The 18,161-nt window shown below is 44.0% G+C and overlaps 2 protein-coding genes across 3 annotated transcripts in view; one reads left to right on the forward strand and one right to left on the reverse strand.

Annotated features, from left to right (window-relative positions):
- The window catches only part of capn5b (calpain 5b), a 31,424-nt gene that overhangs the window by 748 nt on the left and 12,515 nt on the right, over window positions 1-18,161 (reverse strand). The window contains exons 3-13 of one of the 2 annotated variants that reach the window (XM_084029123.1): window positions 15,057-15,188; window positions 9,427-9,635; window positions 9,026-9,218; window positions 7,081-7,274; window positions 4,428-4,505; window positions 3,409-3,604; window positions 3,201-3,323; window positions 2,914-3,110; window positions 2,649-2,770; window positions 2,517-2,567; window positions 1,017-1,153 (exon numbers count right to left, since the gene is read on the reverse strand). In XM_084029123.1, the coding sequence (XP_083885249.1) occupies window positions 1,017-1,153; window positions 2,517-2,567; window positions 2,649-2,770; window positions 2,914-3,110; window positions 3,201-3,323; window positions 3,409-3,604; window positions 4,428-4,505; window positions 7,081-7,274; window positions 9,026-9,218; window positions 9,427-9,635; window positions 15,057-15,188 (1,632 nt within the window). The remainder of the gene's footprint in view (window positions 1-1,016; window positions 1,154-2,516; window positions 2,568-2,648; window positions 2,771-2,913; window positions 3,111-3,200; window positions 3,324-3,408; window positions 3,605-4,427; window positions 4,506-7,080; window positions 7,275-9,025; window positions 9,219-9,426; window positions 9,636-15,056; window positions 15,189-18,161) is intronic. The other variant, XM_084029124.1, reaches the window with a different exon arrangement.
- ompb (olfactory marker protein b) lies at window positions 11,916-12,442 on the forward strand. Its single transcript, XM_084029125.1, has one exon. The coding sequence runs from the start codon at window positions 11,948-11,950 to the stop codon at window positions 12,425-12,427; it is 480 nt and encodes a 159-aa protein (XP_083885251.1). The 5' UTR covers window positions 11,916-11,947; the 3' UTR covers window positions 12,428-12,442.

An 18,161-nucleotide genomic window follows, 5' to 3' on the forward strand; every position in this document is an offset into this window, starting at 1 on the left:
TAATGTTTTTTTTATGTATTTCTTTTCTTTTACAGTATGTTGAATGCTTGAGATAAATAACATTAATAAATAAAATGAATGAAACAAATGAAATACATGAATAAATATAAAAAGAATAATAAATAAAATGAATGAAACAAATGAAATAAATAAAATAAATATAAAAATAATAATAAATAAAATAAAATAAAATAAATAAAATAAATAAAATAAATAAAATAAATAAAATAAATAAAATAAATAAAATTAAATAAAATTAAATAAATAAAGGATCCACTACGTGCAGATTATGCACACATCACAACAACAGTATATCCTCTCTGCTCCGTTTCTGTTTCTATGGATCAGTGCGTCCTTATTAAAGCTCGTCTGCAGAGCAGCAGAAGCAATTTCACAGGTCTGATTGAGCAAATGCAATATCGTATTATCAACAATAATTTACACCGGCTTTCATGTATCGCCCGATACTGAGCCTAAAATCAAGCCTGTAATTGATTGGTGATGGATGTTCGGTGAAATTCATTTTCGCAGCTCCACACAACGATAATTAAGGCAGGTGAGATATGAATATGGCGTAATAAAAAAATGTTTAAAAAATGTGTATGAAAATGAGTGATTCAACACGCCGGAACGAAGACAGCCCAGAATTATGATTATTATAATGTGCTTTCAGGAGAGGACCGTAACCTGCGTTTTGACTGGAGGAGCTGAGGATTACATTAGTTCCTGTCGGATGGTTGGAGGTGCAATAAGAGTCCTGAAGCAGGGGAAGTGCTTTCAATAGAGTCAGGACATTAAGGGTTGGAGTTTGCAGGGCTAGAACTTTGTGATAAAACACAGCAACGACCTCAGGAATTGGAAACGAATCGTGAGACACCCAAAGATTCCCTAGTTTTAAACTGTTGGTTGCTTTTTTCTTGTGGAAAACAGGACTGGAGCTGCTACGTTTGGGTCGCGGCTCTCGTGAGTGTGAGATAAATCCCGTAGTGGGACGGCGGCAGAGAGCGACAGCTCACCTCGATGTGGATGCCTTCTTTGGGCTTTTTGCGGTAGAAGAGGCCTTTGATGTCGAAGTTCGGGCACCGTGTGTCCTTGTCAACGGGCGAGCGGACCCTCTCTCCTTCACAGGTGATGATCACGTACGGATCCACGGCTGAAGACGGAAAAAAGAAGTGGTCAATCGTTCCACAACAGATTAGATCTGGAGGTGAAGAGTTTATTCCCAAAACATTGCACTGTATGATTGCTTACTTCACAATCGCTCTGCCACCATCGAGTCTTAGTGATTCATATTAGAAATTATTTTTTAGAATAGTTGCTTCTTTGTTTGAATTTACTTTCATACACCAAAGAAAAGCAGTTTTGTCTTTGAGCTCTAGATGCTCACGATGCCAAACGGATCCCAGATCAGTCGGTGTTCATCACAGACTGGAACTAGCTTGAAGTGAAGGTATACAACAGTTCCTCTGATGTTAACTCCTCCAAAGTCTTACAGACGGCTGTGTGATCAAACCAACACCCAAATCACACTTCATCACTTCAGTTCTTATAGTGTAGTTTTATCTTATTGTTTACAAGTGGAGGTGATCAGTACGTCGTTGTGTTAATTATAAAAAGAGCTCATCGACGTTAATATGACAGATGACACCGAGGTGCAGCCAATCCTCCGACAGGCGTTTTCTGTTTATGTTTCTGTGGTTTGTTTGTCTTCAATAATTTCACCGGATGGACGTCTGACGACTGAAATGTTGTTCATAGAGAGAACAAAGTGTCAGTGACCAGCGGTGGAGACAATATTCCCTCAAGAACTGTTTTTAAGTACAGTTTTGAGGTATGCATTTTGTATTATTTTATGCTTCTACAGAGATAAATATAGTACATTTTAACACCATATTTATCTGACAGCTGCAGTAACTTTGCAAGTATTTTTTACAAAAAACATAAAATGAGCTTCAAATAAAATTATTCTTATTATCAAAACTAACATATTTTTTCTTGTTTTAATACATACATATACATGTCTTAATTTTTTTTAATTATTATTATCAATTTTTTAATAATTTTTTATGATTTTTTTATGTAACAAACTGTTTAAGATTACACGTATGGTTCCTCACATGTTTGTCCTACTACTTTTACTGAAGTAGGATTTAAAATAAAGTACTTTTACTATTATTGGAGTATTTTTTTTAATGATGTACTTTTATTGAAGGAAAGGATTTGAGTACTTCTTCCACCACTGCTGCCCTCAGTACATCTAAAGCCACTATGTGGAGGATCAGAACTTTGGACTTTAGTGCCATCTGGTGGACACCGGCAGTATTTACCAGGAGGATCTGACCGGACTGCAGATTTTTTTTACCAGAATTGTCTAATTTTTATCATATTTAATTTAAAAAACATGAAAAATCCACACATGTTGGCTTTAAAGGTGACTGATGCGAGTAAGGACCGTACACTGCAGCAGCCTAGAACTAAATAAGCAGCTACATTTCCAGCAGATGGCGCTGTGGTACCTCGTGCTTTGCTCAGAAGTCTTTCCTTACTGGGATGGAGGCAGCGATGCTCTGTGGAAGTTTTACAGGAGTTTTTACAACAGGAAACATGCTCGTCGACATGCAGAACACGACGTTGAGTCTCGGTCCTACCTCCATTGGAGTCCTGACCCTGCAGACCCTCAGCGTTCAGTACATGGACCTGAGTGACTAGCTGAGGGTAGCCACACATCCCCGTCCAACAGGTCTGAGGAGGCTCGTCCAGGGTCAGCTCTCTGGAGAGAGAACGCCATCGTTACAACACGTGTTATAACCAACTGGACTGCTTGACTTCCGGCCGCTCTTTAAGAGTTTGAAAGGAAGGAAAACAGTCCGAGAGTTACGTTATGTGTTTCAGTGGTAAAGATATCAGATTTACTTGCAGTCTGAAGGCACATCAGTGAAGACGCGGAGCAGGAAGTCGCCCTGCTGCTTGGGGTCGAAGGTCGTGGGAATGATGACGTAGCGGCCCTCCTTCAGCTCCTTCCTGAGGAAGACGCAGCGCGAGTTGATGTAGATGGAGCCCGCTACTTTCTGCTGGGCCGAGTGCATACGGTACTTACGGTTGAGCTCCACCTGCAGGAGGAGGAAGACATGACAGCAGACATGAGTCCACCTGGAGGAGCTCGTCAGCTGCTGTTTGTGGTATTTTGCGTGTGTTTCTACCCGGTGGATATCAAAGCCGATGGCAAGGTTTTCCCCTTTGCCCACTTTGGGTGTGGCTCTCTTTTCTTTCTGCTGTAAGCAGATCAGCACCTCGTCCTCCACCTTCTTCACATCAAACACGTACTGAGAAAAGAGGAGGGGGGAGGGACCGTATCATCCAGCAGTGCTCACACATCTCTCCATCACATGCTCATGAACTCCCACTCACCTGAGGGTTCTGCAGGAAGGTGGCCTTGTGATTGATGCAGCCGCCGGAGCGGTTGCGGAGAGGATCCTGGCGGTGGACCCAGGAGCCCCGCATCACCTCCTCCTCCCAGGTCTTGTGGATGCTCAGGTAGGAGGTGTTGATGAGGCGGCACAGGATGAGGTCGGTGAAGTACTGGCAGAAGTCGTCGAACGTCATCCTGCGGGAGGGCATGAAAAGGAGAGGAGGAGAGAAGAGAGAGTGGATACCGACTAGAAGGGGGGAAAAGCTCGAAAGAAGAAGACCTTCAAAAATAGAGGAAATGAAATGAAATCAGGAACAAAGAAAAGGGGTTACGTGTTAAAGGGAAACTGGGATTTCTTTTTGTCGGCACTGACATGTAACAAGATTACATGTTGGGTGAAGGTAAATTATCATGATGTGTTCAAATGTTATCTGTAAAATCCAGTTTTTGGAAGGAATCTTGAATAAAGGAAGGAGAGGTTTTCAAAAAATATAAATGTTACTCCTTTAAAAGTATGTTAAACCCAAGATATGCAGATATATCCATGCAGCTTGGGTCATGATTAATAGCAGATGAGTTGTGGGTAGATTAAAAACATACATCACTAATGAGAAAAAATATTAATTACATTCTCTAAAAACGAGAACAGCAGAGAGTGTTGCTGCTCGGCTCTCTGAAGCTAAAATCTTACCACTGCTGAAATGGAAACGTTAGCAATGACTGAAGTAGTCTTTTCCACTCGACATCAATACAATATATATAATTTAAAAAGCAACGGCGTTCGAGAAAGTGAAGGGGGAGAGAAAAGTTCATGCAGCTGCGGTTCTCTAAATGTGAGAAAATAATTCATTTGGGTGGTTGATGTGGGCTCATCGCTATCCAATCCCCAACCAGGACTTTATTAACCAACCAATCAGACAACGGACATGTCATCGTTCAAATAAGTTGGAACCGTGCCAGCGCCGCCGCGACAGATGGATCTGAAATAAATAACAACACAAATAAATAAATTACTCACCAGAACTCGCCGTCGTCCTGCACCGTGACGCCGAGCTTCTCTCTCTCACTCTTGCTCACCTTGTTCCACTCCTCCGAGCTGCACACACACACACACACACACACACGGACACACACACACACACACACACACACACACACAGACACACAGACACACACACACACAGACACACACACACACACACACACACACACACACACGCACGGACACACACACACACACACACACACACACAGACACACACACACACACAGACACACACACACACACACACACACACACACACACACACACACACACACACACACACACACACACACACACACACACACACACACACACACACGGCAAAGTAGCTTATTTAACATTCGTATGTTTTAACGAGATGTAAATGTTAATGATGGCATCATAAACACGTTTATTGTTCGATCATCAGACATTAATAAGAACTTATATGACGTTTGTTAACATTTATAGACCAACACATTTATTAAGTAATAATTATTAAGATCTTAATACAACATTGTGATAACTTTAGGTCTGGTAGCTGCAAAAAGCATAGTCAACTGCTAATAAACGCATATAATAAAGTATTTATCAATCTTAATAAAGATTAAAAAAACAAAGCAAGTCTACGAAAAAGCTTTCAAAGACATAAAAAGGAAGTTATACATTATTATAACAGAATTACAAACAACTAAGAAACTTCAACCGAGGACAGTGTAAAAATACTCAAGTTCTGCATTCGAAGTAAAAGTACATCATGTACACTTAAAGTACCACAAGTGAAAGTGTACTCATTATGTAGAATGGCCCAATTCAAATTATATATTTATGGTAGGCCTATATTGGATTATAATTATTTATGCTATAATGTGTTCCATCACTTTAATGCTGCTGCTGGTAAATGTGGAGCTATGTCATAGAATATAAATAATACATTATAGTTTAAAAGTACATTTATATTTTGTAAGTATCTGAACGAACAAAGTAAGCCTAACTGATACAGTCGAATGCATTTAGTGGAAGAAGAATGACGTTATTTAAAATGTAATAATCATGTTAATAAACATCTCATAAGGGCTTATAAAGACCTTATAACCTGTTAATTAACAGTCATTACATGACCCTTGATTTTAAAGCGTTGCCTGTATTTGAATGTATGAACGGTGGGACGTTCAGATGTGAATCTTTTAATGATGACAACATCATGAATGTGCTCGGTAGGTGTATAAATGATGCATGCCCGTCTGGCCCCCGCGGGTGCTGTTATGTTTACGAGTCGGTTGAATGTGTGTGTTTGTCGAGTGTGAATCATTCCTGAACATCCAGGTCCATTCTGCTTCCACCGCTCAGGGGAAACAGCCTCCTTACACGACACATTAGCTCCGTGTTTATGATTCACAGACATGCATCTCCACAGTCTGTCAGACTCCGTTTACAGTAGCAAGTTTTTGTTTTTTCTTTGTTTTTAAATCAAACCATGAATAAATTATTCAGCGAGCGAGTGATTGAGAAAGAAGACAGACGGCTCGCGTCGCTTTAATAACATCTTTCTCTCTCTTTCTGTTCGAGCCCTCATCAATAATTCACGCTCCCATTATGATCATCGGGCTTTACCACCTCCCCTGTTTGTTTCACAGAGTCCGTACGCCAACAACGCAAAGACGGAGAGATGTCTTCTCCATCTCAGCATCGCCTCTCGACGTGGGAAGAGTAGGATTAAAGTCGTAAAACTGGGAGGAATCCTTCTTTTCCGGAGAGAAACACGTTTTCATTCAACTACATGTTTTGAAGGTTCAGGCAGCCTAACAGGCAGCATCGGAGCTGCACTGTTTGTTATTATTCCCTACAAACAAGCAATGCATCAACGGGGCTGAATTCACTCAGACGTCTTTGCCTTGTGGCCCCATTACCTTGATTGCGTCTTCATTTGTCATCGTGACATTGTGGAGCGTTCTCGTCCACGTCGTCGGCTACTCTGTATGAGTTTTTTCTTCGTTCGGTCGTTTGTTGTTTGTTTGCATCCTTTATCACCAGCGACTTCTTAGAGACCAGAGTGCTTCAACGCTTAAAGGACAAATACTCTCCTCTGCTTCACTTCCATGCACGTTGATGTTCCACTATTATTCGGAGTGTAACAGAACAATTACAGGTCACGCAAACAAAGAATATTCGGAATTAAACCTTAATGCCGGATAAAGAATTTTCAGATTAAGATACGTGACAATATTATTCTGGCTTTAGGAGTTTTCTTTGAACACGAAGAGAGTGCGATCGGATAAACGCGTCTCAAATGGAGTTTTTACAGCAGTTTGTGACACTTTGTCTTGTCAGCTCGGTCTGCATCAGTTCTTAAAAAGAGTAGTTTGTCGAACAGATTTGCCAAATTTGCATAACGATGGGAACGAGGGTCCACCCACGTTGGAAAAGGAGGGATATTTCAGGTATTTAAGAGGGCATTTTACTTTAATTCGAGGATGCACGGCTGCATGTTCAACCAATATTAGTGTAATACACCTTTTCATCAGCCATGCAAACAGCTGAGCAGGGATTATATCTTTTTCAGAAGGGCAAACGGGCTCGATGAGACATGATATGACGAGCTGCAGCAGTTCATCCACGCCTCCAGGGGGCAGCGATGTTAACTGACCTGTCGCTCCAGGGGCCGCTCCACTCCTTTTCTCCCCAGGGGTTCCTCATGCGGATCATGTGCAGCTTCTCCGACTTGAAGAAGGCCAGCAGTCCGTGGCCGAGCCGCACCTTCCGCACGTCTGTGACGGCGTAGGCGTGACCTTTGACCAGGCCGCAGTCCAGCCGCGCCTCCATGTCCTCTACCGTGGTCGCCTGGGAAACGGGGTGAAAACAGAGCAGGTTCAGTAGTCGATTCTTTTGTGGATCTCTATAAATATTAATATTTAGGAGGCTGGCACAGTTTCCAGGGATGTTTCAAACGGGTAGGTGTTTGTTAAAAAGTCCCACAGGGACGCTGTTGCAGTTTTTCTGTGGAAACGGCACAAAAAGTTCTGCTTCTGTTTGTCTGGGAACCGAAAAAACAGATTTTTGTTCCTTTATTGCAAACAGCAGAGACGTGACAGGAATTCAAAGAGCGAGATGCAATATAGATCCCCAGTCAGACTCAAGCCTTTAACAAAATAATCCAGTTTTATTACAATGCAGTTGTTATTTTTGTAGTTTTAGCCAAATAGCATTCTATTCACTAAAGTAATTGCTTAGATCTGGGACATGGTGCAGTCAGAGTATCACAAACCAACAGTTTATTCTTTAAAGCATCTGAAATGTCGATAATAATCTCTTATTGGAGGAAAACTATGTTGGTGTGATTGATGAATTGTTTGCTGGAAACCACATGCAAATTTGTACATTTGACTAGTTGCAAGCCGCGTTGACCTGTGCTGACCTTTACGGGAACGGAGAGCCGGAGAGTACGAAACGGAGGAGCTGTTGCAGCTTATTAGCTGAGTTCATTCAAGCCTCATGCATCACAAGAATAATAATTTATGAAAAAAAAAAAAAAAAAAAGGTGGAACATGCACTTTTGTATGGAACTGGTTATATATGATCTCTGAGGTCTCATTACTCTTGCAGTTGAAAAATAGAAAAAAAAAAAAACAACAACAAAAAAAAACCTCATGCATATAAAAGAGGCATCTCATTTAAAAATTGGAACCACGTGTGACTCTGAATCCCAATAAGGGATTGTGAATAAGTTGTTGCTTGAGTGGGACGTTAGGGAATAATAAGATTGACATGAGACGGAGGGTCAAGTCTTATCCATAAACACAGCGTGCTCTTGTTGTCTAAAGTCCAGAAAAAGAACTCAAGTTCAGGATTTCTTGAATCCTGAAGCATTATTTAGAAACACACGGACAATAACTGAGAATTCATATTGACACTAAAGTGAACTTTGTGTTTTGTCGCTTCAACCTTTTTTTGAGTTGTGATCAAAAACAATCAATATGGGTAATTTCTAGGGGTGCCTCCGACTAAGAATTCACATACAGGATACTGTGCTGTGAGCCTGTCTTATCCTGGCATGGAGAGTGCATCCATGTGAGAAGTACCTAAACCAGCACCCAGGCTTTGTGCATATATTTTGGAAAATGAAAAAAGGCATGCACAACATTATCCAAATGGACAAATAAGGAGCGCTCGTCATTTGTAGGTACCTCACGTAATCTCAGACAAATAGCTGCTCTGCTTTGAAGAGCCTTTGAAAAAGCTGCAGAGAGGATTTTTATGCAGAGATTTGGTACAAAAAAAAAAGAAAAGCACGTTATGTTTGCTGCGAGACATCGGCGGCGAGTGGCTGCACAAAGTCAACACACAGACTTTCATCCCTGGGCTCTAATTATTAAAGAGCTCTGGGGCACGAGAGGGGGGGGTCTGGGGTGGTGGATTAGGGCCGATTTCAGAGACCAGGAAGAAGCATCCTCATCCTCATGCATGTTCTCCTCGGGGAGTGAATATTCATCCGAGCAAACAGCTGCAAAGCTGATGACGTTTCCATCAGGCTCGGCTGTACTTTGCGTTAATTTGCTTGTTAGCAAATGTTAGCGAAGCGATGTGAAGCTCACCCTGATGGAGCAGCTGATGAGACCGTCTCTGTTGTGGACTTTGAGGACTCTCTCAAACAGCTGGTTTCGGGCCACCTCGTCCGTTGCCATCTGACCCTCCAGCAGGTCCACGGGCTCTGAAACCCCTCCTGTGAAGTCCACCAGGGCGTCGGCGGTGTTTCCCCCGTCCAGAGCCTCGTAGATGCCATAAACCCTGAGAGTAGAGGGGTGGAATTGTGGAAGAAAAATTGTGGAAGAAAGAGAAACAATCATTTTGATACTAGATTAAATCAGCTTTCTATTTAATCCTTCAAAAACCAAAAGCAGGATCAGTGATTCTCACAGTTTTTTTTTGTTGAAATGAATTCATTCCAATAATGAAGCTTTTCTGGATTTGCATATCTGCTGGCATTGATACTAACTTGGCGTAGGCCTTCTCCACCAGGGCGCTCCAGAACTCGTTGCTGTCGTTGGAGTGGCAGTAGACCAGCTGGTTGTCCACTGTCGGTAGCCGGTCGTCGATCACCACGTCCACCCACTCGCCGAAGCGCCAGAAGCGGAAGTGGAAAATGCCGGCGTACGACTCCGGCTTCTCCGTGTCCCACTCCTGCTCCTTCCAGTCGGGGATGACCTGGAGGAAGAGGAGCGGAGGAGGAGGAGGAGGAGGAGGAGGAGGGGGCAGGTGAAAAACCAAACAAAGCATAAATATAATGTCGTGGTGGAGTCGGCGAGCGAGACAGCGAACCCTCATGTCTGCTGATGCAGACAAATTTATCACCTCGGCTCTCCCAGTCATAAATCCAGCTGTAATAGGACATGGGTGAGAGGTTAGAACTGTAGTGTGTGTGTGTGTGTGTGTGTGTGTGTGTATGTGTGTGTTTACCATTTACCATTTGTGTGAAACCTCTGTAACCCAGCTTCCATTTTGTGAACTGTGGTTATGATTACAAACAACATATTCACACACAATCTATAAACATACACAGGGAACAGAAATCAACAATTGGCTGCAAAAAAAAAAAAAAAAAAAAAGTAAGTACAGAGAAATACGAAGCATATTGTGCAGAGAAATCTCCGACTCCAAAGCATTTAGTTTGTATTCCAGTCATGTCTTTCCTTTGTGGGATAGAAAATGTGTAAAGAGTCTTTGTTATCTAAAGAAACACACAAACCAACGGGGGGTTCGACCTTCCCGAGGTAAAAGCCATATTTCGACTGTAGTTGTGACCTCCCTACATCGTTTTATTTCTGTATTATCAAAACCGCTGTGACTCCGGTCCCTGAGATCCCGCCACCTCCAGCAAATCTGACCCATCTAGTTCCCTGATCCATGTCATTGTTCCACTTAAACGCTCACCTACATTGATGTTGTCAATGCGGAGGCACACACAGGTTTAAAATGTATTGTTTTCACACATTGAGGCGCTGAGGATTTAAAAGTGAGGAGCACAAACCAGGCGTAGATGTTTCATTGTGTTTGTCAGTTTAAAGCAGAGCAGTTTGTGTTTGAATGCTGGAGAAAAACGTTTTCTTTTGTAGCCGTTATTTATTTATTCCTTTGTGGCTCTCCGTATGGTTGGTTTTCCATCCAACAGTTAGGTTTGTAAAACCTATTTTTGAATTATTCAACTAAACAAAAACATGAAATTTCTCAGGAAACACACAACGTGATTGTTGCTCTCCCACGTTCCCACTGTTGAACCCAGCCGTAGGAATAAAGCACGCAATAATAAAACAAACAAATGACGCGCTGAGCGACACCACGCATGAATTAAGTGACAGCGTTCCAGCCGGGAGTCCTCGGAGATGTCAAGGTGCGCTAACTGAACAGCAGTCCCTGTCAAACGTCTCTCCGGGACGTGACACTCACGCTGACGGAGAGAATCCGGCCTCTCCGGAGGGTTCGCTCTGCGGAGCAGCAACAGCTCCTTTAAAGAGGGGAGGAGGTCTTTCTCTGGCGAAGGCTATCTCAGGTTTCTGACGGGGAGGGGAGGGGCCAAGCGGGGCTACACGGCGACTGGACTCGGGTGGTTAAAGTGACCTGACAACTACCCAGAAGGCACCTTTGGCTGTCTGTCGACACCAGAGGTGTGAATCTTCCCTGGCCTCACCATTCCATTACGAGTCAACGAATCTCAATACATCACATCGTCAATTTTCTGTACTCCTGCATATGGCTTCTTTTTCAAGAAGTAATAAAAGCCCTTTTGAAATCTGACTGCAAGAGTCTAGAACATCAAAGAGCTCCATCTTTTCAGTACCGAGTCACTCCAGTACATTTTAAATGTACAAGAATAAGGTTTTCACAGGAGCTTTAAGGCTGCTGACATGGTTTAGCCCGGCAGATAGCAGACTTTAGTTGGTGAGGTAGAGAAATGAGAGAAATGAGGTGAAGGATCACAGTAAAATCAACTCCCGATTACGATTCACTGCATGGACGCAGAGGCATTCACACTTTCCACACCTCCACTCGATTCACACACCCGGGGGAATAAAGAGGCTTCTCCTTCACTCCTTCCTCCTCTCTCTCGACTGATCCTGAGTCCAGCACCAGCACTGAAAAAGGGGGGCTACTTGTTCACATAGAAAGCTGCTCCTGCAAGCTTCCAGGTGATACGGAGCTTCATGTCAGGTATTAGAGCCGAGACAAACAACCGTGTGACAAACAGCAACAAGCAAGGTTCCCTCAGGGCTAAACCCCCCGGTGCCGGGGCTGCATATGTCATTAGATCTTGTTGCCTAGCAGTTTTACAAATGCCTACGTCTGTGCGAGACCTGCCCTCTTCCATGGAGGGCAGAGTGCAGCAGCACAGAGTCGGTGACTGGATAGAAGGCGGAGGAGGCAGGCAGGCAGGCGGAGAAGTGAAGCGCTTGGTTTCCACGTAGCTGCCCGTTAAATCACAGACCTCCCAGCCTGTCAGCTGCCGTGTGCCTCGTCCAAGCATGTCTACGGAGTTGGAGCTGCCCTTCCGGCCGGACACGCAGCTGACGGAGGTGATGCGCCTGCGGGTTCAGTCCCTGCAGCAGCGCGGCCAGAAGAGGCAGGACGGCGAGCGCCTGCTGCAGCCCAACGAGGCCGTGTACCGGCTGGACTTCTCCAAGCAGTCCCTCCAGTACTCGCGGTGGGCGGTGGGCTTGGCCCAGACGGGACGCCTCTCCGTCACGGCCACCTCGCAGCTGTGGACGCCCGACCTCACCCACCTGATGACCCGCCAGCTGCTGGAGCCCGTCGGCGTCTTCTGGAGGGCGCCGGGCGACGCCATCGACTCGCCCATCCAGTGCTACGAGGCCGACATGCACGAGTTCGGCGAGAGGATCGCCGAGTTGGCCAAGGTCAGGAAGGTGATGTACTTCCTGTTTGCGTTCGACGGCTGCAGCCCCGAGACCGTCGACTGCTCCATCACCTTCACGGTGGACTGTTGAGACTGTTTTTTTCTTCTTCTGTGCTTGTATTTGAGGAAGTTACTTTTAAGATAAACTTGTATTTTGTATGGATGGATACCTCGTCAGAAGAGAACTTCTATATCACATCACCTGACTGCCTATAAGCCTCCACTCTCTCCTCATCCTACCTCCTGCAAGCAACACTCATTTGTCATTCTACGTCTACTGAACCTGTTGATCATGTATCCTATGTGGTTAAATATAGCTAAATACAAATAAATCCAATATATATAGATATATGAAAAAAGGTGTATCTGCATTTTCTTAACCAACTCTGACCACGGATCGTCCTCTGTTGTTCACCCTCTTTGACAAACAGCCAGCCCGGAGGGGTTTGGCTACAAAATGAGTCCCGTGCGAGATAATGGCTAGAGACAAGTGTGTGTATGTGCTGAGTATATTCCCCAGTGGACGGGGGGGGGGGGGGGGGGGGGGGGGGTGCATGGTGACCCTGACAAACAAGAGGGAGAGGGGAGGCATGTGGATTTCATCTCTCAGCCTCCTCCTCCTCCTCTTGGTGAAGGGGGGGGTGAATGGGAAGTCGGTGTCAGATGAGGTGTGAGAGAAAAGAAAATAACTGAGATGTCAGGAGGTATTAGACTCGCTTCTCGTTGGTAGAAAGCATGTAACTAACCTGCCACCTGAGCCGACTCTCCAGTCTGTCATCATAGAAACAAACGCTCACACTTACAGCTAAAAATATGGACTCCCTTTGGCGGAAATTAGCCCTATGGTCATCTTTTAATTAAGATAACAAATATATATATGATATTATATATATATTAAGTGCATGGTTCTAAGATTAGCTGCTAATAAAAGGCACTTTTCCTCGGTAATTAACACGTACATAAGCAACACAAAATAACAATGTTTTGAAGCAGCAGCACTCGGGTCTCGATGGGGAACGCGATCTTCTCCTGTGAGAGTTGGACCATCACTTGTTTTGCTTTCATCGGAAATAAGAACGCCGCTGGCCAACGACACAGGAGACAAAGGCTGCTTTAACAAACAGGCTTCCCAACAAACTAAAGCTGTGGGCCGAACTACAAACCGATGGCATGACGCTATTAGCTAAGCTGTTTTCCCCCCATTTCGATTTCTCCACGGTCTTTTTTAATTTAGAATAAAAGCACAACTCAGTTTTACAGTAAGTAGAGCCAACAGCACTCTGAGTTAGTGCGTCTGACTCTCGGTATCAACACATCGCCTTGGAAGCCCAAACGAAAGGTTGAACTGAAGGACGGACAGTTTGGCCACAGTTTGTCTCCCGTCTCATCTGATCATCGTCTCTCACCGAGAGGAGATTCGGTTTTATCCTCTTGTCTCTCTCTCCCTCGTTCGTTTCATTCTCCTCTCTGTGTGACTCATGTGCTACAGGTGGAGACGTTTCATTCTCCTCTCTGTGTGACTCATGTGCTACAGGTGGAGACGTTTCATTCCCCTATCTGTGACTCATGTGCTACAGGTGGACCGTTTCATTCTCCTATCTGTGACTCATGTGCTACAGGTGGAGACGTTTCATTCTCCTATCTGTGACTCATGTGCTACAGGTGGACCGTTTAATTCCCCTATTAGTGTGACTCATGTGCTACAGGTGGAGAAGCTTCATTCTCCTATCTGTGACTCATGTGCTACAGGTGGAGACGTTTCATTCTCCTATCTGTGACTCATGTGCTACAGGTAGAGACGTTTCATTCTCCTATCTGTGACTCATGTGCTACAGGTGGAGACGTTTCATTCTCCTATCTGTGACTCATGTGCTACAGGTGGAGACGTTTCATTCCCCTTTTAGTATGACTCATGTGCTACAGGTGGACCGTTTCATTCCCCTATTAGTGTGACTCATGTGCTACAGGTGGACCGTTTCATTAGCCTATTAGTGTGACTCATGTGCTACAGGTGGAGAGGCCTGAAACGGCTCCACATCCCCCTGATCCACATTCCTCATCATCTACACCTTTATATCTTTAATGTTGTCGTCTTGATTGTTTACACTGTAATGTCTATTATGTTGATCTGTTACTGTTGCCTCTTCTCCAGAATTATTAATTTGAAAGTTTTTTTCCTTGAACTGAATTGAAGATCAAAGGACAGAGGGTGTCATATTCTGCACAGATTGTAAAGCCCCTCGAGGTAAATTTGTGATATCTGGCTGTATGTATAAAACTGACTTACAGCCTCAAGCAGCGTTGCTCTCGTCTAGATAGCAAATGACAAGGAATTATAATAAAATCATAACAGAAATATGTAATAAGATCCTCAGATGTAGGGAAAAAAGGGATTTAAGCAGCAAACATGCTGCTCATTTGATATGGAGTTATGGAGATGATGCGTGTGTTTGTTCGATGAGACAAACAAAGGAAACGGAGGGACGGTGCCGTGGAAGCGCAAGCAGCTCCGCACTACAACAGGCTTCTTGTTTCAAATCCCATTAAACCTGTAATCACTGTTTCCTGTCAAGATGGATGCCAAAGATCATTTCTGAATAACCCTGACAACTAAGACTCCTATATATGTGTGTGTTCTGGTGCTCAAAAATACAGTCGAGGCAAAGAAAGAGGAAGAAATACACATTAGACAAACATTTAGAGACATTTAGACGACTTACTTTTTGCCACAGAGACTCTCTAGAGGCCAGACTGGAGCACGCCGCCACGAACCAGCAGTTTCCCAGCTGTCCCTGATGTAAATCGTGAGCGCTGATGCCGTCCACAAACAGGTGAGGGTCCTCACACAGCTCCTAAACACACACAGGACAGGTACAAGGGTGAGAGTGAGATTCAACACTGAAAAGCTGAGGCATCACCTTCTTTATTTGGAAAAGACAGTTTAAAAACAACAACAATCAAAATAAAGATATTTCCAGTTTGTTATTTTCCATCTTCACTCTCTCTACATACCGATCTACGGTACGAAACGTTTTACAGCTTTAATGAGTTATTGAGGCAAATTGGTGAATCGTGAAAAAAAAAAAGACCATCTGTCCCGAACGCACCCACGTATCATATTCATGATCTTCTGGCCAAGTGTGGGAGGGGATGCATGCATTTATGAAATCACATTTCCTGCTGCTGCAGCATCCAAGTCCATTTTTTTTTGCCACTACGTGTGCAGACGGACCTTATTACAGCTAACAACATGGTGCTCAATGAGCTCCTCTCTCCAGTACGGGACACACACACACACACACACACACACACACACACACACACACACACACACACACACACACACACACACACACACTCAGACACCCTGCGGTTCCTGTGATAATGTGTGGGATGAATACTACAGCCGACACGGGCCATTTACAGAGAGACACACCGTCCTCTTCCCTTTTGTCAACACACACAATAGCTGCACTTTAGCGTAAATGTCATAAACGAGGGGAGCTTCGCCAAAAAAAAGAATGATCTGATGCACTGCCTCAAAATTAAATAAATCTTAAAAAAGATGCAGTATAAAACAATACAAAGTATATTAAAGTTGTGCTGAAATTAAAATGTAATAAATATTTTATTGACAGTATAGCCTTAGTGGGGTTTTTGTACTTATTCGGTAAAAATTGTACCAAAAAAGTGATGAATTTTCGTAGTCTGTACAAAGCAATAATGTGCTTCGGTTATTAGCACCACAGAAGATAAAAGCTCTTCCCCTCGTCAACCGTTGCTTGGGAAACCTGTTTTAGAATGGGGAAAAATATGCAAAATAACTGCAGCGTCATTTGAGTTTAGATTTCCTTCACACAAAGTGAGAAAGTATTCAAATTTCATTGTTTAAAATAATAATTCACAAGTAGAATAGAAAACCTGTGATTGCTCAGTAAAAGTCAAATCATGAATTATTGATTTTACAATAAATAACAAACAAGCGTTAATCATATCGGTCATTTCAGTGACTGATATGTGATTGTTTTTAATATAAAAAGGTTAACACCGGACTTAATGTGAACCATAACACAGCTTCATATTTACTCCAGCCTGCAGGTCTCTGCTGGTTCTGGGTGTGAACGGTCTGTCCGTTTCCTGCTCTCTGCTTTACGGGCCCGGCGGGTCGATGCCGGGCACCTCGTCCATTACTCACCAGACAACGGAAAGCACAGCACCACTTAACAGCTCTTTATCTTTACACACTTGCAGCACTCAACTAGGGTCAGAAAAGTAAAAGAGGGGAGAAAGATGGAGGCACATGAACCTGTAGTAGACTGTACGTGTATTTGGTGTATTAATATAAAGGTGTATTTATATGGAGTGTCGTGAAAGGCACCAATAAATAAAATGCATTATTATTATAATTATTATGAATCATAAATAAAGATACTGATTCGTGTTTGAGCGTGGATCGATGGTTAGAGAGCGACTGCAGTGACCAGCTGCATGTTGTTTTTCCTTCTGAGAGCTCTGGTTTCCTCCCACAGACCAAACACATGCAGGAAACGAGGAGAATAAACACATTTTCTCACGTGTGTGAATGTTTATATGCGTTAAGCCTTGCAACAGCTGAGCGTCAGCTCCACCAACATCAGTAACCGGCCTTCAGAAACTCACATGGCTGCGTAGAAATGCCGATCACAGCATAAACACACTATGGCGCATGTTCAAGTTGAAACAAAGAGCACACACACACACACACACACACACACACATACAGAGGACACTACCAAGGTCAGTAATATGCTGACTCTGCAAGGCTGAAATGCTGCAAAAGCATACTTCTAATCAGAAGCAGAGGCCACTGCAGTTCCCCCCGGAGGCCTGCAGGTCTCCAGCAGCAGCCCATCTCCCCTTACAGAGACCAGCAGCCGAACAACTTCCTGTCCGTGACGTGTGCAAGTCAGCAACCAACCGCTGTGTGAAGCACACAAAACAAACCCACTTAAAAAGTCATGAAAACATTAAGTATGTCTCTATACATAGTGTTGCAACCGGTTGCATCTTTGCAGCATCCACAAAATGTCTTTGCAGCACATATTTGAGCGAGAGGGTGCAATATTATGATAAAGTGGCTCCAGTTGAATGCATACTGCATGCAACAGTAGGCCTAGAGGTGCTTTGTGAGGGCAGCTTACTGTAAGGACAAAGAAAAGTGTACACAGTAGAACACAGTTTGGATCTCTGTCTGACGCCGGTGCCACAGTTAAGATCTCCAATCCCCCCCCCCCCCTCCCTTGCTGGGAGTCTGAGCAGCGGTGAGGTTCTCCCTGTGGTGGCCTGCCGTCCAGGGATTGGCTCAGGTGGAAGAGTAATAGGGTATCGATCCGAGCCCGGCCCTGCAGACACTGAAGTAATGTGAATATTGTGGCTGAGCACAGCCTAATCATTTAGCCTGCCACTGAGAACCTTTCAGCCGGCTTCATCGCGGCTTCATCCTCAGCACCATCCATCAGCACAACCGGCCACGAGCAGGGAAAGGCCAGAATACAAACAGGAGGGTTTAAATGCACACTTTTTCTCATTAAAACGCACGACTTCACAACATCTAACAGTTGCAAAGCCGATCTTTTCTTGTGTACATTCAAGTTCTGTAGATTCTCCGGCGCCGATCGGGGGGAAAAGTAAGAACTGCCAAATGAAACGTTTTCTCTTTGTCTCACAACGTACAACGTCATGTCACACCCCCCCTCCTCCCCGCCTCGCCAAGACGTTAACAAACCACAAATCGGGGAAGAGATGCAGGGAAGGGGAGGATGAGAAGGGCAGCAGCAGCAGAGAGA

This window comes from Eutrigla gurnardus (genome assembly GCF_963514095.1).
Source record: "Eutrigla gurnardus genome assembly, chromosome: 15".
NCBI lineage: Eukaryota > Metazoa > Chordata > Actinopteri > Perciformes > Triglidae > Eutrigla > Eutrigla gurnardus.